The sequence below is a fragment of the Cervus canadensis genome, chromosome 7, assembly GCF_019320065.1.
Source record: "Cervus canadensis isolate Bull #8, Minnesota chromosome 7, ASM1932006v1, whole genome shotgun sequence".
Classification (NCBI taxonomy): Eukaryota; Metazoa; Chordata; class Mammalia; order Artiodactyla; family Cervidae; genus Cervus; species Cervus canadensis.
The window spans coordinates 30,825,838-30,850,351 of NC_057392.1; the positions used below are offsets into that span (position 1 = coordinate 30,825,838).

The 24,514-nt window shown below is 44.9% G+C and overlaps 1 protein-coding gene across 3 annotated transcripts in view; it reads right to left on the reverse strand.

Moving 5' to 3' along the window:
* The window catches only part of TBC1D5 (TBC1 domain family member 5), a 566,988-nt gene that overhangs the window by 41,518 nt on the left and 500,956 nt on the right, over positions 1-24,514 (reverse strand). For all 3 annotated transcript variants that reach the window (XM_043474806.1, XM_043474805.1, XM_043474807.1), the window contains one exon: positions 4,380-4,543. In XM_043474806.1, the coding sequence (XP_043330741.1) occupies positions 4,380-4,543 (164 nt within the window). The remainder of the gene's footprint in view (positions 1-4,379; positions 4,544-24,514) is intronic.

A 24,514-nucleotide genomic window follows, 5' to 3' on the forward strand; every position in this document is an offset into this window, starting at 1 on the left:
GCTCCCCCGCGAGATCGAGTCTCAGCTCTGGACCTGAACGTGTCCAGCCCTGCTCGGGCCAGGAGAAGCGATAGTCTCGGCTCACTGTGCCAGGAGGCAAGGTAAGGAAGGGCTTGCAACCACAGGCCTGCCGTTGCTGCCCCCAGCTCCCAGGACAGAGTGGGCCTCGGGGCTCTGACAGACCCACGATGGGCACAGCTGCAGTGATTAGAGAGCTCGGACTACAGTCATTATCTCCTAAAATATAACCTGTTACCTGGAAAATGATGGGCTTTCTCTTGAAAATTTGTCTACCCCCCACAAATTAAGAAAGACATGAAATTTTGAATAATAAAGGGGGCATTCTGTTTCTAGGTTCACAGCAGATCTCTGCAGAGAGCTAGACTTACTCTGTCTCTATTTTTGCTCAACTTTTCAGTTTTAAGTTATGGCTGCACCATAAAGGAAAAGTAATTAATTGGTGTTGCAGCCTAACCCATATGCCACCAGAACAGGACGGAATGCAGATCCAACACGTCTCCATATGCCTCCTCACTTCTGAGTCCTCACCCCCGCTCTTCAGAGACATGCTCTTTGTGCAGGCAGACAGCTCCTCTTCTAATCTATTATGCCAGTACATTCTATTTTTGTTGCAATTTTTAGTTATCATTTTTAATCTAAGCTACATATGTAACACTTTGAAGAGTCAAATGGCTCTACAAGGCTTGTTATGAAAAATAGTTCACACGGCCCCACCCTCCACTTCCTGCTCTCCACCAGCAACCACTTTCAATTCTTTTCACCATTTTTTTTCCTCCCTTTTATAGCTCTAGCTTATGTTGCCACGTCCTGATTTTTCTAGAGAGGACTACTCACTGATTTCCAAGATGGAAGCTGAAGACCAGCTCTGCTGCCCACTGCCACCCCACTCCTCCCCAGGCAAAGTCTCCCACCCACCTTCTCACGGGACTTGGTCGTGATTAACGGTCAACACCTACAGGACAGGGTGCAGAGAAGCTCCCGGCCTGGCTCACTGACAGGGTTCATGAATACCTTTCTGTCTTTTCCTGTACTCTCTTGGTTTTTCTTTGAGGTTACCATCGTCCTAGGTTTTAATGGTTTCATTTTTATGAAGTTATCACTAATTCAAACTTAAAACTCTCCTTTAGCTGTGCAAATTTCTCAATTTGTTTAATATATTAGTTATTCTTTCAACTTAATCTTTATAGAGAAAACTTTCTGGAACCTTCTGACTTGCTCCAATCCGGGCTGGCGGCTGCTCTTCGGATCTGCTGATGAGGGTGCTCTACGTGCTCCGAGGATTCCCCACACCACCCTTCTGCAGAGTCTTTCTGTCACACTCTGCCCCCTGCTCTCGAATGTTCTCTGTCCTTGGTGTCTACCCTCATGTTTGTGGGGCATGTCCTCCAGAGGATTCTGAGAATGGGTGCACGGGAATACACTTGATTGAATCTTGCTTGTCTGAAAGTCACCGTATTCTACCCTCACACTTAATTAGCTTGGTGGGGGACTGATTCTAGGTTGGAAGTAACTTCCTCTCAGAGCTTTGAAGGAATTCCTCCACCGCCTTACTTCTGGTGTTGCCATGCAAAATCTATAGCTATTTTAATTCCCGATCCTTTGTTGGAAATCTTTCTTTTTCCCCAACTCTCTGTGTCTGTGGGATATCTCTCTGTCCCCCGAGTTCTGGTGGCTCTGTAGCGGGGCTTACGCCACGAGCCGCGCCTCCCAGGACGGCAGCTGCCGGAGCCCGCTCCTGGCCAGGGCCGCGGCTGACCACACCTCCGCAGGGGACCCTCGCTCACTCGCAGGCAGGCCTGCCTCGGGCCCCTGTGGCTCAGTCCCACGGCTCCTGTCCTGGGCCCTGGTGAGCGCAAAGTTCTGTTTGTGCCCTCCAAGTGTCTCTGGCAGGTACGAGGTTTATAAAGCAATGCTCAAAATTCTTCAAGCTAGGCTTCACAGTACATGAAGCAAGAATTTCCAGATGTACAAGCTAGATTTAGAAAGGAAGAGGAACCATAGACCAAATTGCTAACATCCGATGGAACACAGAAAAAGTAAGGGAATTCCAGAAAAACATCTACTTCTGCCTTCATTGACTATGCTAATTAAAGCCTTGACTGTGTGGATCAAAACAAACTGGAAAATTCTTAAAGAGATTGGAATACCAGACCACCTTACCTGTCTCCTGAGAAACCTGTATGCAGGTCAAAAAGCAAGAGTTAGAACCAGACATGGAAAAACCGATTGGTTCAGAATCAGGAAAGGAGTACGTCAAGGCTGTATGTTGTCACCCTGCTCATTTAACTTCTATGCAGAGTACATCATGAGAAATGCCGGGCTCGATGAAGCACAAGCTGGAATCGAGATTGCCAGGAGAAATATCAATAACTTCAGATATGCAGATGACACCACCCTTATGACAGAAAGCAAAGAGGAACTAAAGAGCTGCTTGATGAAGGTGAAAGAGGAGAGTGAAAAAGCTGGCTTAAAACTCAACATTCTAAAAATGAAGATCATGGCATCCGGTCCCATTATTTCGTGGAAAATAGATGGGGAAACAGTGACAGACTTTATTTTCTTGGGCTCCAAAATCACTGCAGAGGGTGACTACAGCCACGAAATTAAAAGACATTTGCTCCTTGGAAAAAATGTTATGATCAACCTAGACAGCATATTAAAATCCAGAAACATTACTTTGCCGACAAAGGTCTGCCTAGTCGAAGCTGTGGTTTTTCCAGTGTTCGTGTATGGGTATGAGAGCAGGACCATAAAGAAGGCTGAATGCAGAAGAACTGATTCTTTTGAACTGTGGTGTTGGAGAAGACTCTTGAGAGTCCCTTGGACTGCAAGGAGATCCAACCAGTCCATCCTAAAGGAAATCAGTCCTGAATATTCATTGGAAGGACTGATGCTGAAGCTGAAGCTCCAATACTTTGGCCACCTGATGTGAAGAGCCAACTCATTGGAAAAGACCCTGATGCTGAAAAAGATTGAAGACAAGAGAATAAGGGGATGACAGAGGATGAGATGGTTGGATGGCCTCACCGATTCGATGGACATGAGTTTGAGTTGGTGACGGACAGGGAAGCCTGGCATGCTGCGGTTCATGGGGTCAGACACGACTGAGTGACTGAACCACAACATGTCTTCAGCTCCACCTTCACCCTGCTCCTAAGTTCCCACTGCTCCTGAGCTTCTAGAAGGTTTTACCATCTCACTCAAGATGCTTCTTGGTTTTTCCCTACTGTTGCCTTAGCATTCAGCTTTCTTAGGCTGCTGCATTAGCTTCCACTTCACATCTGCTTTCCAAGCAACAAAATCCTGTTGCTGTTGCCTTCTCTACTGTTCCTTATTCCTAGAGGGTTTATCTCTAATGACTTTCACTGTCCTTGGAGTGGAGTTTAGGAGGGAGCAAAGCTAACTGCTTGCATTAGAGCTGCCGCCATCAAATGAGAGTTCCACTCTGCTCTCGGGCACGTGAGAGAAGCACCCCGAGTGAGTGTGGGGTGACCTCTGCCCTCCAGAGCAGAGGATGCTGTTTTAACCTGCAGACGAGGCACCGAGGCCCCAGGAAACTGGGTGCTACATTCACACAGATAGACACCATGCCGTTACCGCATCTGTGAGCCGTGAATAATTATCCCTCAGAGGTTTTACGGCCCCCATCTCAGCAGCCTTACTCTGCCATCTCAGCACTCTTTCAGCCACATCCAGACCCCTTTCTGTGAGGCCTCACAGTTACAGCCTCTTCCAGTGGGCAGCGGAATTCTTCATATTAGAATATCGTGCTGAATTAGCTATAAAATGTGATAAATATTTTAGTTCTTGTGAAGGTGACTTAAAATTTTTTAAAAACCAGATTTTTTTTTTTGGTAGTTGATATGTACTAGCTATATGCTTTTGAGTAATGTATACAAAAGGCATTGGCGGCTATCAATACAACATAATTTAAATATAATTTGTACAACTTTTAAAAACAATTGGTAAAATAACTATTTAATTTTCAAGAAATACTTAAAGCTGAAAAAGCAGCTCGGTCTGTTTAAAGTATCTTATTCTGTGGTTGGTTATGATAATTGTTACATTTTAGAAGACAGCACAGGCTTTGACAAAAAAGGAGAAAAGAATGAAAATTTAGGATTCAGTTTACTTTAAACTGATACTACATCACCTTGTTCCCAACCCAGTATAATACAGATGACAGCCTTAAAATATTACTAAATTATAATAATCAAAATATTTTTGATGAAATATTTCATTTTAGTCCATAATGATTTTAAGAACTTTATAGAACTAGGCACTAAAAGGGGCTTCACAAATGAGGCATTTTAGAGGAAAATTAAGAATAAAAAGAAAACTGTCCTTAAAATACTTACAGATTCTTTTCTGCCCATAGTTTTGCTGTGTGAGCGCGATCGGGAGATGTTGCTGAAAAAGGAATCTTTCTTAGCAGCAGATGAAGGTGGGGAGCCGGTGAACTCTCTCCCTCCAGGCAAACTCTCAATGCTCGGAGAGGAACTGATGTTTTTAGAACTTTGTCCTAGAAGAAAAATTCAGTAGCAATAATGAAACACCAGATTCTTTCACTGCTACCGAATTTACTGATTTTAATAAATGATCAGTATTATGATACTTCTTTATGCACACCATCAACATAATGATTCCATGGAGTATTAAGATGCATGCATTTTTATGTATCAGAATAGCTGCCCATTTTTTTAAAACAATGAAGGACCACTAGAGTTTTCTACAAATTATTTATACTACAGTGGTCTAAGTGTGTACACATATTACAAAAATGAAAAAAAAATCCAATTTCAGAAATCATGGATTAAATGACTGGATTCTCCCTTACTGATGTTATCACCCTTAATAATAGAAAGTGAAAGTCACTCAGTCTGACTCTTTGCGATCCCATGGACTATACAGTCCATGGAATTCTCCAGGCCAGAATACTGGAGTGGGTAGCCTTTCCCTTCTCCAGGGGTTCTTCCCAACCCAGGGATGGAACCCAGGTCTCCTGCATTGTAGGTGGATTCTTTCCCAGCTGAGCCACAAGGGAAGCCCAAGAATATTGGAGTGGGTAGCCTATCCCTTCTCCAGTGGATCTTCCCGACCCAGGAACCAAACCAGAGTCTCCTGCCTTGCAGGTGGATTTACCAACTGAGCTACCAGGGAAGCCCTTCTATTATTAAGCCCGTCTTAATAATAAGAAGCCAGAAACAATTATGTGGTGATTATATTATTAATAAATTGGAAAAATAAATCCTCCACCGGTTTTTCTAAAGCCTCTTTCATTTTCATTGTTTGCAAACAGGGACACTGCTACCCCCAGCCCAAGGGAGCAGCATCTGGAGAGGGGCGGGTGTGGGCTCACAGGGCCATGTCCAGACTGGTCCAGGGGAGCATCTAGGACTCCCCCAGGGCCTTCCCCACAGGCTCCCAGGCAGGAGCACGGGCTCCACAAAGTCCTGCTGGGAGCGGAGCACAAGTGAACAGGACCGGCTGCAGCCAGAGCCACGCAGGGCTCGCGGGGCCCACAGGGACACTTCTGGAAGGCTGTGATGGGGACTTAAGGACCTGGCACAGTGCCCGGCGTGCACTCACTCCTTCACTCATTCACGGACCCACAGTAACTGAGGGCCTCATAATAAGCACCAGACACTCAGGGGACAGAGACACAGCTGAAATGAAACGGTCAGAAATCCCACTCCCCAAGGTGCTCAGTTTCCAGTGAGGGGAGACAGACACAGACATTCAAAACACGCACACGGTTTTACACGGCATCACACGGCAGAGAACATGGTGGGCACAGATAAAGCAGAAAAGGGGACTGAGAGTGTCTGAGGAAGGTGTGGAGTTTGAAACAGGATGGTCAGGAAAGGCATCACTGAGAACTAAGATGCAGGACGTTTGGGCAAAAACTCAGAGAAGGGAAAGTACCAGCTTTGCAGATAATATGAAGGGACAGCAGGTGCCAAGGCCGCAAGCAGGGCCTCAGTGGTTTGGAGGATCAGCAGAGTAGCCAGTGTGGCTAAAGCTCAGCCTGGGGGAGCGGGCTGAGGTCTGGGAGCCAGTAGGGCATCCTGGCAGCAGGGGGATCTGCAGAGTTGTGACGACTTTTACTCTGAGAAGGGAAGCAAGTGGAAGCAGCTAGAGGATTTGGGCAGGGGCATGACATGGTTTGACTTAATTTTCAAAGGATACCTCTGACAGGTGCGTTGGGAACAGTTTAAGGGTGGGAGAGAGCAAAAAAAAAAAAAAAAAGGCAGGGAACAATTTTGCCACTGCAAAAATCCAAGTCAGCCAACTGATCGTAGCATGGTGGTGAGAAGTGGTCAGATTCCACACAAAACTGACTAGATTTACCGATAAACCCACTAAGGGTATGAGAGGGGGAGAGGGATCACGTGTGACTGCAAATGCTCTAAAATTAGACAGTGGTGAGAGCCAAGCACCTCCCATCCCAATGCCCAGAGTTGGTTTTCTTGTTGGGTTTTTTTTTTAGTGACTTCCCTAAACTAATTCTGTAACGTCTATATTCCTCACTTTGTGTGCCCCTGAAGTCTTTGCTTGGTTAGTTAAGGGGTCAGGTAAGGGACAGGAATTCCCTTTCCTTAAACACCTTGGACCAGCCATCTCTGAGCCCCTGCTGGGAGCTCTGTGCCTGCGTTGAGGCAGTTTACAATTCAGATCCAGTCTTCCTTCTTGTCTATGCAGAGACTCAAGTTCATCTGACAAACAGAATGTTTCTTAGGTCACCCCTGGGCTTGTGACCAGTCCTGCATGTGTGTGGCCTTCTAGGTTCTTAGGAACATACTGGAGCTCTCCAAAACCTCCAGTGGACATCCCATTCCTTAGATTTCCCTTTTAGGTTTCTTGCTAGCCTCTGGTTTTCCTGTTAAGCTTCTGGTCAGTCTCTGGTTTGCTCCATTTCCGCCTTGGGCAGCTGTGATGTTCAGTATTTCTGAAGGATGCTCTGTGGATAGGGTTTTTCCCTAAGTGAGTTCTGATTAAAGTCAAGTAAAGACAAGCCCTAAGAGCAAGATTTCTTTTTTGGGAGCTGCTGGAACTAGTGACCATTTACTGGGGATGGGACTTCCAGGGTGTTCCAGATTCATCCTTTTCCCCCAGTGGTTGCAAGGCTGCTGGTCAACGAAGACTATGGCAGATCTCGGGGAGGGGGATGGTGGAAACAGGGAAAGTTAAAATGGTACAAAGCATGCTATTATTTCTGAGATTGAGCCATTTTTGTCTTGAATAGATGCTCCTCACATTGACTCAGTCCTTTAATCGTTAGAGTTCTGAACAAGTTGACTTTGGTGTTTCTGCCATTACTGCTGTTTTACTTATGGAGAAACAGATTTTTGCAGAGGTCCTTCTTCTGTTATTCCAAAAGTCCACCCCTCTGCAACTTACTTTTTGGACTTGCTTGGTCATAAAACTTTATCTTTGATTTGTATAAAGATCAGCCTTACCCTTTTTAAGGAATGTGAGGAGAAAAAATTTGTAGTGTTCCTAACTACTTAGTGTTTTTCTAATTGTTCACCTTTGTAAACAAAATGACAACTCTCTAAAGAGGTACATCTTTTAGGTAAGTTAATTATTTTTATAAGATAAATTTATATATGTACAACTGCTATGTCTAATGGCATGTCCATTCTAATTTAGATAAATGGTTCCAAATTGCTTTCTCCTAGGATTTTAACATGGGCTTCCTGGAGAGCTCAAAGGATAAAGAATCTGCCCACAATGCAGGAGACCTGGGTTCAAGCCCTGGGTAGGGAAGATCCCCTGGAGAAGGGCATGGCAACCCACTCCAGTATTCCTGCCTGGAGAATTCCATGGACAAAGGAGCCTGGTAGGCTACAGTCCATGGACTCACAAAGAGTCCACGACTGAGTGACCAACACACACACACGGGATTTTAACATAAATATATGTGTATAATATATATTTATACACAAGTGTAAAAGTAACATGATGCATTAAGTTTTTATTTATTTGGTTAATCTGATGGAAGGAGGGCTTCATTATGTTAGTTAAGGTTTCTTAATAACTAGTGAGGGTGAATATCTTTAAAAAAACAGTCTTAACGTATCAATATAGGCCATCTGAAGGTCATATGTGAATTATCTCTGCTAGTTTTATTTTAAAAAACTGTCTAATGGAGTTCTTCATGCACTGGAGAAGGAAATGGCAGCCCACTCCAGTATTCTTGTCTGGAGAATCCCAGGGACGGGAGCCTGGTGGGCTGCCGTCTATGGGGTCACACAGAGTTGGACACGACTGACGTGACTTAGCAGCAATGGAGTTCTTCCTAAATTCTAGAACATAGCCCATTTGTGTATATGTGTGTGTGTCTATGTTTTCTTTTTCTATTCTGTTTTCAGGGTCCTGCAAGGAGGGCATTTCTTACCCAAGATGATAGAGTGGGAAACAATTTAAGTATGTGCTATAAACCTAGGCTTTTCTTTTTCCTTTTATGAATATTTTCTCTTTGTTCCTTGGAACTGCACTCCTTAAGAAGCTTTTACTGCCCTGGGGGGTGGAAGATAATGCTAAAACAGAAGGAATGTCTGCTCAGCTTTGAGTTTCAAATTACTTCTAAAAGTCCACAGACAAAAAGGAATCTAAGACACCAAAGCATTCTGATTCACAAGAACATGTCTTTTTCACAAAATTAAATGAAAAACTTTCCATCTTTTCCCAAGTTTATACAACCAAATTTATCTGTCCCTTCAAAATTTGGGTCATTCACCTTTAACACTTGCTGGTGCTGGTGACTTTTTAAAGTTATTACTATAACGGCACTTTTAGATGTTTTCCTATGTTAATTCCTCTATTAACATTAAGTAATCCTACTTCTTCCTGGGTCAAATTTGAGAATTCATATCTTCCCCCACAAAGCCATGGCAGGTGGAATAAAGCCTATGCCCTTCATCTCTAGGGTCTGTAAGTGTGTTAGTTTACATGGCAGAAGAAACGCTGTAGGCGTGATTTAAGAACCTGGGAAGCTGAGCTGGCAAGAGTGTGCTGGGTGACCATGGTGCGTTAGTGTGAACAGGGGTCCATAAGTGAAACAGGAAAGCAGAAGAAGGGTCAGAGATGTGAATACAGAAAACGAGGCAGCTGAAGACAGAGAGAGCTGACCTGCTGGTGCTGGCTTTGAAGATGGAGAAAGGGATATGAGTCAGTGAGAGTCCGAGAGAGCTGGGAAGGGCCCTCCACTGACAGTCGGTGAAGAAATGGGGACCCTGGTTCTACAGTCACTAGGAACCAAATACTGCCAACAGCACAAAGGATTCTCCCCCAAAGGTCTCCTGATACATTGGCTTTAGCTTGGTGAGACCTAAATCAGACCTCTAATCTCCAGAGCTGTTAAATAAGTTGGAAATTCTCATTATTACTCCTTTTTCTTTCTTTTTTCTTTTTTAAATTATACTCTACTTATGATCTCTAGATGGCAGAGGAACCATCTTTAGAGGGTGAGGAACCAGAGACCAAATTGCCAACATCTGCTGGATCATGGAACAAGCAAGAGAATTTCAGGAAAACATCTGTTTCTGCTTCATTGACTAGGATAAAGCTTTTGAGTGTGTGTATCACAACAAACTGTGGAAAATTCTGAAAGAGATGGGAATACCAGACCCTCTTACCTGCCTCTTGTGAAACCTGTATGCAGGTCAAGAAAAAACAGCTAGAACCGGACATGAAACAACAGACTGGTTCAAAATTGGGAAAGGAGTATGTCAAGGCTGTATATTGTCAACCTCATGATGCAGAGTACATCATGAGAAACGCTGGGCTGGATGAAGCACAAGCTGGAATCAAGATTGCTGGGAGAAATATCAATAACCTCACATATGCAGATGACACCACCCTTATGACAGAAAGTGAAGAAGAACTCTTGATGAAAGTGAAAGAGGAGAGTGAAAAAGTTGGCTTAAAGCTCAACATTCAGAAAACTAAGATCATGGCATCCGGTCCCATCACTTCATGGCAAATAGATGGGGAAACAATGGAAACACTGACAGGCTTTGTTTTCTTGGACTCCAAAATCACTGCAGATGGTGACTGCAGCCACAAAATTAAAAGATGCTTGCTCCTTGGAAGAAAAGTTATGACCCGCCTAGACAGCATATAAAAAGCAGAGACATTACTTTGCCAACAAAGATCCGTATGGTCAAAGCTATGGCTTTTCCAATAGTCATGTACAGATGTGAGAGTTGGGCCATAAAGAAGGCTGAGCACCAAAGAACTGGTGCTTTTGAACTGTGGTGCTGGAGAAGACTCTTTTTTTTTTTTTTTTTGGAGAAGACTCTTGAAAGTTCCTTGGACTGTAAGGAGATCCAACCAGTCCATCCTAAAGGAAATCAACCCTGAATATTCATTGGAAGGACTGATGCTGAAGCTGAAGCTCCAATACACTGGCCACCTGATGCGAAGAGCGATTCATTGGAAAAGACCCAGATGCTGGGAAAGATTGAACGCAGGAGAAGAGGACGACAGAGGAAGAGATGGTTGGATGGCATCACTGACTCAATGGACACGAGTTTGAGCAAGCTCCGGGAGTTGGTGATGGACAGGGAGTCCTGGTGTGCTGCCGTCCATGGGGTCACAGAGAGTCAGACACGACTGAGGGACTGAACAGTAACAATGATTTCTAGAATCTCATCATTTGACATGATAGTTCAGATTCTAAGTTACTCTAAAATACCAGGTAGAATCATTTACATTTTATTATCCTCTTAGAAAACTTTAGAATTTTGTGGACTACAACTCCTCCCTCCTTCCAATTTATCTTCCAAAGCGAAAAAAAACATAGTTGTAAACAATTGTATATATCAAACCTTATCAACTTTTAGTTTTTTTGATTACTGTCTGAAAATAAGGTTGGGGGCATCTCTATCTATCAGACATTTATAATATAAAAGTGAAGTTCCATCAAAATTATTGGGAAAAATTTCCATTTAAAAGAAATTACAAACATTATTGGGCTTCCCAGGTGGCGCAGTGTTAAAGAACCAGTCTGCCAATGCAGGACAGACACAAAGGAGGCAGGTTCAGTCCCTGGGTCGGGAAGATACCCTGAAGTAGGAAATGGCAACCGACTACAGTATTCTTGCCTGGAAAATTCCATGGACAGAGAAGCCTGGCAGCTATAGTCCACGACGTGGCAAAAAGTCAGACAGGACCGAGTGCATGCGCATGCACACACACACAGACACACACACACACACACACACATACACACACACAGACATTATCAAGGAAAAAAATCTTAAGAAGCGATCCCTATCATAGAAATCAACTGTTTCCATGTTGAAACTATAATAAAATCAAGAAAACTTGGATTCTAGATTTTATCTGTGCTATAGCTGTGTGCCATTCCTGAACCTTTACTATATGCATACTTCCCTAGCCTGTCGACCCAAAGAAGAAATCAGAAAATTAAAATACACCTCAGCAAAGTGATGTTTACAAAATGTGAGTCCATGCACATGTACGGACCTTTACACGCTATATCATTTGATCCTAATGACATCATGAGAAAACTGAAGCTTACAGAGTTTAATCAACTCTATGCCCAGGAAACAGTGTTTAAATATATAGCTAGCAGTATCATATGGTTTGTCCAAACTTAAAAGACTAAACTAACACGTTATTGCATTTCTGTATCAGAGAGGGTGACTCTAAGGAGCCATTCTATTTGGGGGAGTGACTGAGGCCTGTCTACTCTGTTGCTAGGATATATATACACATTTTGAAATGCTTTTTCCTGGAAACACAAATGGATGGTCAGGTCTCTTGTATTCAATTAGAGTGCTCCTGCTTATACGACAGACCGGACTTCAGGAAGGGCGGGGGCTGCGGCCATCACAGCTCCCCTGTTGGGTGGTGCGTGGCGGGGCGACAGTCGGCCTCTGCTGACGTTCCGTGTGGAAGACCTTCAGGGGCTGACTGCACAGCCGCTGCTCGACAGAAACCGCATGCGAGCCACGCGTGTTGCTTTAATTTTCTAGTACCCATAGGCAAACACTAAAGACCAGTAAAATTAATTTAAATAATTATTTTACTTAACCAAACATATCCAAACTATGATCATTCCAACAGGTCATCAAAATAAAACAACTGAGATGTTTCACACTCATTTTCTCAAAGTAGGTCTTGAAAACCCAGTGCATACTCAAGTGCTCCAAGGCCCCAGCAGCTAGCAGACCCCACACTGGACAGTGCAGGTATTAAATACACTTAATGCTGTAAATTTCCAGAGCTTTTCACAACGTGTAGACTGCTACATAAAATAACCGTCATAACAAATAAGCTATCAATACATCCAGGCAAAATCTTCCGAACATCTGCTTTAACAAATCAGCTTATCAGTCATTTACTGTGTGGGAATATGTATCCAGTTATCCAATCCAGAGAGAATTTGAAAGTTCTGTTCTCCGTAAGTTTCTTTCGTAGCTTTTATTCTGCCTGGCAAAGTACCTTTTCAGAGATAACATTAAGTCAGCTCTTTCCAGAATTTATCTCAGAATGATCAAATTCCAAACTGGTGGTAGTATTAATAAAGTACTGTGTAGCGTGTAGCGCACATAAAAGCCGTGTACGAAAACACATTTCTCCTCTGTTACAGAAACTGGCTAATGCTTCTGTGCCCTGTGAGAATGGAAACATCTAGATCTGACGAAGCTGGAGTCACCAGCATGTGAGACGGAGGAAAGGGCCATCAGCCTCCCCGCCCTTCCCAGGCCTGGCACAACGCCGGGCAGATGGAGGAGACGTTTCTCCAGCCAGGCCTCACCGGACAGCCCCCGGGCCGAGGTGACGGGACCGACAGGCCGGCAGCCCGTAGGCTGCACAGCGTCCTGACTGACAGGAGCGACACTGCACGCCTGGAGACTCACCGTTCACCACGCAGAGCCGGCCTGGATGCCCGCGGGACCAAGCCGCTGCTTCTCTCAGAGGCCGGCGGCCCCTGTGGCTTCCTCTCTGCAGACAGGCCCCAGCTGAAAAGAACCGCTCTGCCGACAGCATGCCCCTTCCCGGAATAGCTGCTCCCGGGGCTGGTGTGGGCCTACAGAGGCCGGGCCGGGTGGGTCTCACAACGGCCTCTGAGGGCCGCCCTGGCCTCAGGGTCCCAGCATCAAGGGCACGGAGGTCACCCCTGCCCTCAGCTCAGAGGTGCTGCTTTGACTCCTCATGGATTGAGGGCGCTCCTTAGGGCACTCCCCTAAAAGCGTCCTACGAAGGCCTGAAGTCCTGACCCAGAATGGCTTTTCCTAATTACACGGTAAGTCACTCTTGAATATACTAAATATCCTCAAGCCACAGCAGGCATGCGCAGTCTTTCCTTCAAACGTCGGGGAACAAGCCCTATGCGGGCTGACCATAGGAAATGTGTCTAGAAAGTCTGCCGGCCCCGAGGATGTGGGGATGGCCACAGGAGATCGTAAGCAGCTCCTTAAACACCAGCTCAGGGGAGACGAGGACTTGCAAACACCGACTAACCTGCACCCCGGCCAACCTGCACCCCGGCCAACGAAAGCACAGAGGGACCATCCGATCCTGTCTCAGGCCATCGGGTGGGAGCTACACCTGAAGGGTGGCGGCTGGTGGTTCAGGGAGGGTCACTTTTCAGCAGGAGACAGTATTTCCGAGGCAGACTACCGGGAACATCTAGATGAGACAAAGCCTGATCGACCCCACGGGGCTCCCTGCCATCTGTGCGGCACTGAAAGGAACGCCGCCACCAGCGTGAGCAGCGCGGGATGAGCCCAGCAGGGTGCCCTCTCCCCCGAAGGTGATCTCGCTGCCTGAGCTGGAGAGCGGGGGCGCGGGCGGGAGGCCGGGAGCACACACGCTCCTTTCGGAAGCTGCTGGCACCCTCGGTGTGCCCCGTCCTCCTGGTCACCCGGCTCCGGGGCAGGGAGGGAGGCAGGGCGGGGTGAGGCAGGGCCGCTGGGCCTGGCTGCTCTGGTCAGCAGCCCCGGGAGGACTGCAGGCTGGAGGCAGGGACCTGGCCTCAGGATGACTGGAGCTGGGCTGGATGAGGTGCCTCCTGCACTGGCCCCATGAGAGATCAGCTTTAGCTGGGGCGCTCCTGGGCAACGCACGAGAGGCTTGCCAAGCAGAATCCCTCAGATCCACACCTGCTGAGCCGGACACAGCTGGGTCCAGTCTGACTCAGCTGCTGTCTAGCCGTGGGGCCCTCCAGTCCCTGAGCCTCCACAGGCCGCAGTCTCCTCCCCGGGGAGGCGAGCCCTTCACGCGTGCTGGGTGCCCATGGTGGACACGTGGGACACGCTCAGCCTGGTCCGAGTGTCTGCGACGGACTCAGCACATGCAGACCACCTGCAGCACGCCAGGCACCCCTGACCCATCGCAGGCAGCGTGCGCCACCCTCCAGCCTCAGACCCGGGCGCTCTCCTGGACGGGCCACAGCCACCCTGCTCGGGGGGCGCCCACAGACCTGGGGCGCTCTCCTGGACGGGCCACGGCCGCCCTGCTCGGGGGGCGCCCACAGACCTGGGGCGCTCTCCTGGACGGGCCACAGCCGCCCTGCTCAGGGGGCGCCCACAGACCTGGGCGCTCTCCTGGACGGGCCACAGCCGCCCTGCTCGGGGGGCGCCCACAGACCTGCGCTGACGGGCTCCGAGTGCACGCTGCTCTGAAACGTTTAACAAACCTTCTGGGTCCCACGGGCTACGTGTCGATGGAGCTTATCTGTCAAGAGCTGAGTTCACTGAAGGAGCTTCTCTGGCATCAGTGGGGACCTCGATTACAGGCTGGCCAGAGAGAGGAGAGGAGGGAGGGGACGAACGTGAAGCTCTTACGATGCCCGATGCGTGATATTCTCCTGACTTGTCTCTCACTAAACTCAACAGGAAACAAGGACACGGGATGAGCGGTGCTCCTAAACGGCAGGCAGAACCCCATAAACCTGAGACCAGCTCGGGGTCTGGACACAGGACACGCAAAGGCAACACATTCAGGAGGCTGGGGATTCTCGCGGTCACTGCTGGGAGGCCTGGCTCAGAGGAATGGGAAGGGCAAGGGCTCAAGGAAGCCCAGCGCTACAGTCACAGAAAGGTGGTCACCTGGACGTCACACGGTGACCCGGAGAAGACAGGACGCAACTGGTCCCTGCCTGGTGACCCTGTACGACCTCACAGACCTGAGACAGACAGCAAGAGGGCTCTGGTCTGTGCATTAAAAACATACATGTTGGTGCCGCAAGAGGGCAAAGGGCCCGCAGCACCTGCAACCAACCCGGTTCTAGCCTGGGCAGAGACGTTGGGCGCCGTCTCCTCCAGGGCTGGTGTGCAAAAGTGCAGATGTGGGATTTCAGATCGTCAGAAGACATTATTAAGACAAGACACAGGTGTGGAGTTGTTGCCTTCACACAACTGACTCTGACAACCAAAGAGGTGCTTGAGAAAGGCACTAACGACCCCACCACCATAACCGCCCCCTGAGCAGGCACACACCCTCCAGACCTTACTATGGACATGTTTGGGGGTACCGCCCCCCACCACCCTGGAAGCAGCTGTCCTTTCTCTCTCTTTACAGATGAGAGGCTAAGCAGCCTCCGTGGGGCATCCAGCAAGGCAGTGACTAAGGCAGGATTCCAACCCTGGCCTGACTCCAGAGCCCATGCTAAGCAAAGATTCATCGTCCTGCTCCCCTAGAAAGGGCTGTAGTAAGTGCCACTTCAAATGAAAGAAACATGGAATGAGGTCTTCTGATGGCAAAGGGCTAACTCTGACCTTGCTCTCTATCCAAAAACAACTCATTCATTCAATGTCTTTTGGAGTAAGTCTTCCCCCAAAAGAGGCGTGTTCTAGTTAACTGATGAGTCTTCTCAATTTGTTTTACATATTCTGTCTTCCTCTGTCTTCTTAAAGCGATTACTTAGAAGGCAATGGGACTGCTTGTTCCGCTTCAGGACTCTCATTTTCAACAACCGTCAGAGGGGCCGACACGCGGCCATCTTCCAGGACAGCCTTTTGGCTTTGCAGCCCTCACCCGTGCGTGGGAGTGCTCTCTGTCCTGCCCACCATGTCCTGCCTGAGTGGACCTGACCCCCCTCTGCTTTGTCCCACCCACCTGCTGCTTGTCACCTGCACTGCACAGATTTTGCTTTCATCTTGAGCATCCACAGTGAAGTCATCTCCAGACATGAGCTGTTATCATATTCACGTGAGGTACATGTTACTCCTTAGTTTAAAATCTTTTTTCTTTCTCCTAGAAGGAGTTACAAGAAACTTAACAATGGATACCTGTAGTGAAATGGCTGGCAAAAAGAAGTGGGAGGAGAAGAAGAAGCTTTTTTTTTTTTCCCCTTTAGTTAACTGGGATTGTCTAATGTTACATGCACTTTAGTTTTACATTAACAGTGGTTAAGTTGGAAGGGAGAATTTTTATCCTCTTCAACCTTTTTTTATTAAACAAAGAACAAATCCCTATGTTCACAGCAGCACTATTTACAATAGCCAAGACATGGAAACAATCTAAAATGTCCATCCACGGATGAGTAAGTAAAGAAGATGTGATACATGCATACAATGGAACTATGCCAGATAGCCACGATAGTGTGATCACTCACCTAGAGCCAGACATCCTGGAGTGTGAAGTCAAGTGGGTCTTAGGAAGCATCACTACGAACAAAGCGAGTGGAGGTGATGGAATTCCAGTTGGGCTATTTCAAATTCTAAAAGATGATGCTGTGAAAATGCTACACTCAATATGCCAGCAAATTTGGAAAATTCAGCAGTGGTCACAGGAATGGAAAAGGTCAGTTTTCATTCCAATCCCAAAGGAAGGCAATGCCAAAGAATGTTCAAACTACCACACAACAGGATTCATCTCACATGCTAGCAAAGTAATGCTCAAAATTCTCTAAGCCAGGCTTCAACAGTACGTGAACCGTGAACTTCCGGATGTTCAAGCTGGATTTAGAAAAGCCAGAGGAAACCAGACTTCAAATTGCCAACATCTGTTGGATCATAAAAAAAAGCAAGAGAGTTCCAGAAAAACATCTACTTCTGCTTTATTGACTATGCCAAAGTCTTTGGCTGTGTAGACCACAACAAACTGTGGAGAATTCTTAAAGAAATGGGAATACCAGACCACCTTACCTGCCTCCTGAGGAATCTGTATGCAGGTCAAGAAGCAACAGTTAAAACTGGACATGGAACAGACTGGTTCCAAATTGGGAAAAGAGTACATCAAGGCTGTATATTGTTACCCTGCTTATTTAACTTATATGCAGTGTACATCATGCGAAATGCCGGGCTGGATGAAGCACCAGCTGGGATCAAGAGTGCTGGGAGAAATATCAATAACCTGAGATATGCAGATGACACCACCTTTATGGCCGAAAGCAAAGAGGAACTGAAGAGCCTTTTGATGTAGGTGCAAGAGGAGAGTGAAAAATCTGGCTTAAAACTCAGCATTCAAAAAACTAAGATGGTGGCATCTGCCTTATAAAAGGGATGAAATAACGCCATTTGCTGCAACATGGATGGACCTACAGATTATCAAACTAAGCAAACTAAGTCAGAAATAAAAAGACAAACATCATATGGCATTGCTTATATGGGGCATCTCAAACATGACACAAATGAAGTTATCTACAAGACAGATACAGAGAACAAACTTGTGATTGCCAGCATTGGGGTGCAAGGGAGGGACGGACAGTGAGTTTGGGATGAGCAGATGCAAACTATTATCTATAGGATGGATAAACAAGGTCCTACCATATAGCACAGGGAACTATATTCAATATCGTGTAATAAACCACAATGGACAAGGAAAAAACAACCTGATAATATGCATAATGATATCTATGCATATACATTTCTGTATTCACTCATATCTGTAACATGAATACATACACACAAATACAAATTTTAAAAATGCCTGTGGCAATAAATTACATTTAAATTTCTTTTCTAAGGGTCCATTATATGATAATATTTATATACTGTGGTTGTTGGAAATTCTAAATTCCCTTTGGAAGTAATGTCTATGTATTTATGTGTCTGTGTCCCAATATTTTAAATTTATGAATTAATAATTCCTAAGTATCTCTCAAAAAAAGTTCCTGGGGGCATATGAGCTATTTTTAAAGATAATTTTGAAGAAAAGTCTTTGAGTTAAGTTGACAAAAGAATCAACTCTCCTGTGGCATATCTTTTAAGATTGCAACCTACACTGAGAAAAATAAAATGGATCTTTCCAACAATTTTCCAAAAATTATCTAACGGCCTAAATTGTGAGATCTCACTTTATATTTGTAATTTTCTTCAAAAAATTAAAACCCATATAATTATTGTGTGTTAAAAGGCAAAGATACAGATGTAAAACCTCTTGAGAAAAAAAGACTACCTATAATTAAAGAATTATTGCCAATATTTGTATTTGCTTAATTTCTTGAAATCTGCTCCTCCACTCTGAAAAAAGACACCCAGGAAAGTCTACATGATATTTTATCTCCCTGAAAGGAAAAGTGTATCTATTCTTGTGGGTTTGGCACCTCTGATGAGCTTCTCCAACTTCTGGTATTACTGAGCCTCAAGAATCTCTCCAGCAGAGATTGCTAAAAAGCTTTCTGCTGCCACCACTAAGCATGTTGGGTCACTTCTACCTCCCCGTGCTCTCTGACCCTGCAGGAAGTGTGCTGTGTGGAGGCAAACCCACAGGGACCTCTCCAAACCCAGGCAGGCTCGTCCTGCCGTCTACCACAGGCTGGAAGCTGTTCATCTGGCCTCGTGTCTCATGAAGCCGCTGTACTCTTCCCTGTAAGACTGACACAGTCTTGTTGGGCAGGCAGACAGGGCAATCTGGAACAGGGGCTCAGGAAAAGAGCTGGTTTTTGACCATGTGGACTTGCCTGAGTCATCTGAAATACCCACGATGCCCGCACAGCCTGGCGAAGCGGGAGGGAAGGTCAAGGACCAATGAAAACAGCTTGGCAGACTGCAGGCACTCAGCAAGCACTGGCTGAGTGAGTGAGTGAGACGATTCCACTTCTCTAATGCAAGTCATCTGAACAAAATGCTGCCATCTCCTTCTTTAGGAATCTGTTTAAAAAGGGACACTGTTCACGGGCCTACTGGAAAACATGGACTGAGCAGGAGCGTAGAAACAGAAGGCAGAGATACGCTCTGCAGCAAACTAACCCTGCGATAACAGAACTCTCCTTAAACCGTGGCCTGGGGCAAGCTCCCTGGCAGTCCAGTGGTTAGGACTTCATGCTTTCACTGTCGTGGGCCCAGGTTCAATCCCTGGTCAAGAAACTAAGATCCTACAAGTTGTATGGTGCAGCCAAAAAGAAAAAAAAAAAAAAAAACCACACAACAACAAAAACACAACAAAGTTGCTTGGGGAGGCTCATATTTTACTTTTAAGGAAACAAATTTAAGTCCTGTGAATTCTCACCAGGTCAGAAAATCACACCAACATTCATGTAAGTGCAATAACTGACAAACACAAAGAGGAATCACTGATCTGCCTCTTATAGGCTATGCCACAGCACCCCTTTATTATTTAGGTCACTTAACAGAGTAAATGGCAGCTTTCACAGAGTCTCAGAGCTCTAAAAGTCCTAAAGGTCAGCGGGTTCAATTACTAGAATACAGCCAGAAACCCTACCAGGGAAACGCAGAACTATATACAGAAGCAAGATCACACCCCTCTGTCCCACAGTATGTTTGTTGAACACGTTAAGTCAACACATCACTCATGTCCTAAGCACGACATACTATTTTCTGTTATGCTATTAAAAAGTACAGCTATTACGGAGACATGTCATTATTAGAACAGCAGTTTAATACCAGCAGCATGACTGTACTGTGTGGATATTTTAAATTAAGGAAGACGTTATATCAATTTCTGTTAATACTGTCCTCTTTTTAGTCTGAATTTGAATGGAGGATTCTTAAAGTGAGTCTAGCCTTCCATTTAATACAGAATTTCTCTCTACAGAATATTTTAAAAGATTATGCAATAAAAAATAAATGTAGGAACTTTAAATATTTATGTTTCTAAATTCCATAGGAGGTGCTGAATATGGATTACTACTGTTTTGTATTTTTTAAATAAACTTTTTCTAGATTTTGGACACATGGTTATGATATTTAAATATTGTCTTTTTATTTAAAAAAATTACTCTACATAGAGATTTGTCATGCTGAATTCTAATTTTGTTAAAATGACTCATAATACAAAGCCTGTACTTAGAAACAAATTTCAAAATCAAGCTGTAATTTTTCTTTGTAAAATATAATAAGTACTTCTGGCTAATACATACAATAATAAGCAGATACACAGCATCTAAGATGTCTAACCTCAGAACTAATTTGTCAAATTCTATCACAGAGCACCTATGGAACTGAAAAACACCTCAGCATGAACTGTCAATTAAAATGTGGTGTTAAAAGAACCACAAAATCTAGAGTGCCATATATTGCAAGGAAAGAGACTAGTACAAACTCAATTAAAATAATAAAAAACAGACAGTCAGATTTGGCGTGAGCAGGGTATGACACAAGAGGGGACTTTTTGTCCTAAACAACAGCGCCACTCAGTGGTGGAACAATGGAGTGAACTGATGCACGGCATGAATGGAGGGTGTGAAACCACAATGGAGTCTGGGAGGAGGCAATGAGAGACTGCAGGCAGAGATACTGCGTTGCCATGGTAACTGTACCTGGGAGGTCAGTTAGGGTCTGGACAGGAACAGAAACCTGAGCTTCGCTTCCTGTAACTACATCGCCTGGATGTCATAAGAAAAAATAATTAGATTTCATAAAGAGGAAAAAAAATTAGCTTTTCTTCCATATGTAATGCTACAATACTTCTACCTATCAACCTAATTACTAAAAGTACAGTGAGTCAAACTATAACACAATCTTAGAAAAATTAATATAAAGTATTTCTTAAAGGAACTAATTTTTAAAGTGTTTCCTTAAAAGTGTTTGTGCCTGTTTTTCTTGAGGAAAAAAAAAAGTTTCTACAGGTCTAAAGTACAGGAAACTTGCCATCAATGGATACTGCTGAGCAGATTTCATTGTCCTACAAAAAACAGCATGATTTTATATTTTCTTATTTAAAAAATTCTTTATCCAAAAGTAAGTATGTATTTAATTAAGAAGTAGAGATGTTCCTTTGAAATCGATTTCCTCCTGTAACAGACAAAATTTATTTTTAACGAAACTTGAAACCAATTTCTTCAGTGATAAGATAAAGACCTCAACAAGTTCTGATTTCATATTAAGTACTGAAAAGATCTCTTAAGTTACCACATGCACTTATAAATGTCAACATGTAAAAATAAACCTGTGAACTGCATACCCTTTAAACTTGATATACTTACTATAGGCAAGATTTCACTTACAAATTGGACCTGTAGTAAATGCTTAAAATGAAGAAGTGCTCAAACTCAGAACACACACAAAGGAGAAGGGGGTAAGGGAGTGCATTTTCAAAACACAGGAGAGAAAGGAAAAGGAGACGCTGGGAAGCTCCTGAGGTACAGGACCATTGAGAAGCAAGATTTTTTGGGTCTTTGCTTTCCTTCCTGGATGACAAAGTTCACCATGAAGTACAGTCACTGTCAACCGAATCCTCTCCTGGACAGGTCAGCATCTGAAGCCTTATGCTATTTTGAGATTAACAAGCTGAAAAACAAGCCTTCTTAAAAGGCACCACATTTTCTATGTATGATAACACATAATTAACAGATCTGCTTTCCCTGTAGCTCCTACACAATAGCAAAAAAAAAAAAAAATCAATTTTTGAATTATATAACAACCTTCAGTGCCTTGACCACTTGCTACAATGATGATTTACAGCACAGACAGCTCATCTGGAAATTACTGGGTTGTAATTAGACCATGCCTATCAATTAACAGCACATGCATTTATATTCTCCCATAGCTGAAATAAAATCTATAAATAGGTACATACTCCAAATAACTGATAAACAACTTTTAGTGGAACTTCCCAGGTCCTGAATTTTCCTAATACAGTTAACTCTCTATTCACCGATAAGCAGTGTGCTTCATTTCTGTACATATGAAGATTTTCAAGGTTACGCTCGCTACTCATTTTACTCTGCAGCTTCTGGATCACCTATTAATGTATATTTAGAGACTGAAGCTAATTTTAATATTGACGTCACCTGTAAAATGGTGGAGGACCATCTGTGCTCCCTCCTACCTTCAGGACCCTACCCCCAACACAGATACCAAAGGCAGAATGCACTTCAAGTAACAGATATCTGAATGTTGGCTTTCCCACAGAACTCTTCCTCTATATGAGCAGAGATAATTGAGAGTTAAGTAACCTAGGAAAGCCATAAGGGTTTTCATCTGCATAAACAACCGCGTCTGGAAACAACGTTCAAAGTTTCCTACACAGTGCACTAAAAATGCACTAAGCACGTGGCTGCTCTGAGACACTCAGAAGCTCTGTTCCAGCTCAAGGCTGTGGAAGGAGTCAGCGCTGGCTCACTCCCTTCTGGGGCCAGGGGACACACCTGCAGATTCAGGTCAGCCTCGGGACGCGGCAGGACACCTGTGGGAAATGGCTGCAGAAAGAACCGACACTGGAGGGGAGTTAATAAACACACCTTTCATCTAAGGAACCATAGGTTTTTAGAGGTGGCATGCTCCCCAGGGGTCGGTTCAAACCCCTTATTTCCGGGTGAGGAAAAGGGTCAGAAAATTTCAGGATTCTGCCTGTGGTTCACTGGAGAGCAAGAGAAGGATCAACCTACCCTCACTTCTACCGGTACAAACTGCTCTCTTCACCTTCTGCTCTGTTTTATTAAAACCTTTACTCAGGGAGGGGCGCTGACAGACCGAGTCATCCTTAATATGAAGGTAGAGAAGCCTTCGATAGGTTGACATGAGAAGAAGAATAAACCAGAAATGAAAAGAAGAGTTGCCAAACAAGATCACTTCCATGTCGCGCAGGGATCAGTTAGGAAATGCCCTAGCGATGCTCGTGTTCCAAGTGCTTTGCTTAAGTGCTCTGCTGTTTCCTTATAACTGGGGACTTAGTTTTCATCAATTGTTCGGTCCTCATGTACTTCCTTTCTCACTCACTGTGATATTAATACTTGACATTTCCTTAGAGACACAACTTTATATTTCTATAGTCATTTGGCTTGGTTCCTCAGAAAATTTAAGCTACGGCATTAAGAGATTCTCTGACTCATTTGCCTGCCATCAGTTAGAATTACTACTAACTATGGCTTGTTATCAAAGCAATATTGAAATCATATTTGTTTAGAACAATAAAACAGTACAATTAAGAAATATATAAAATAACATTCATTTCCATCCTGGAAGTGGGCATGTCTCCTGGCATTAAAATACATTTACAAATATGTTAAGGATTTGAAGTCTCCTTTTCTTTAAACCATGTGTGATAGCTCTACATTAAAAAGAGAAGGGTATAATAATATTAAAAGATGTTCCTATGTAAGGTAAATGGAATACTCTAATAGAAATTTAAACAGCAATTATATAAAGTCTAATACTTCATATAGGCAATGACAGATAAATGTAACTACTAGAACACACACTCATTGTTGAAGAACACACTTTGCTTTCTGTCACTGGCATATAGAGTCCATTTAAGTTAAGTTTACCAGTTTAAATACCAGTAATTAAAATTTTTGACAACGTTGGATGCAATTGTCTTAAACAGGGTATATGGAACATGGGTTAATATTTGACGATTTAATATATTATTGTTATTGTCAACAGTGAATGTTGGGTACTGAACTTGGCTATGACCCAGGGACTCTACGGCGTGGATGGCCACAGACTCCAGGCTTTGTGAGGCCTTGGGAGTGATTTCTGTAGATTTTCTGCCATCATGTTAGTGTCTCCTGCTTCCAGAATACAGACAGCAGAGCCTCACAGCTAAAAATAAATGTAGCTGTTTCTAACTGGCAATGAGTCGGGTTACTTGATTCACACATCTTTGGAGGTAAGTGGAAAATATGAGTTACAGGTTCTGGGCAGCAACCCGCAAGGCTCTCTTACAAACACGAGGGAGGGGAGGTGCTGGGAAGCCCCTGAAGTGGAGGGGGCCTCCCCGAGCCCCTGCAGCAGGAGCCCACCCGCAGAGCCCGGGAGCCGCGCACACCGAGCCGGCCTCACGATCCCCGCCTCCCCCAGGGCGAGGATGCAGACACAGACCCTGGCTGCCCAGGACACCCTGGCTGCCCCGCCCCCGTCGGGGCTCTGCTTCCTGCTCCTCCACGGTACAGCAGCTGGGAGAGGAACGCAGGCCTGCTGACCTGCCTCCTGGGAACCAACCGCGGGGGTGAAAGCTGGGACCGGCAGCGCCCAGGGTCCCAGGCCTGCCCCTTGCCAATGTTCTCCTAGCCAAAGGCATCACTTCACGCGTCGGCAGAGCCCTCGGTCACCAGGCCTCAAGCTCTCTGTGGTGACGGTTCCCACCAGGCTCTGGGCGTCACTAC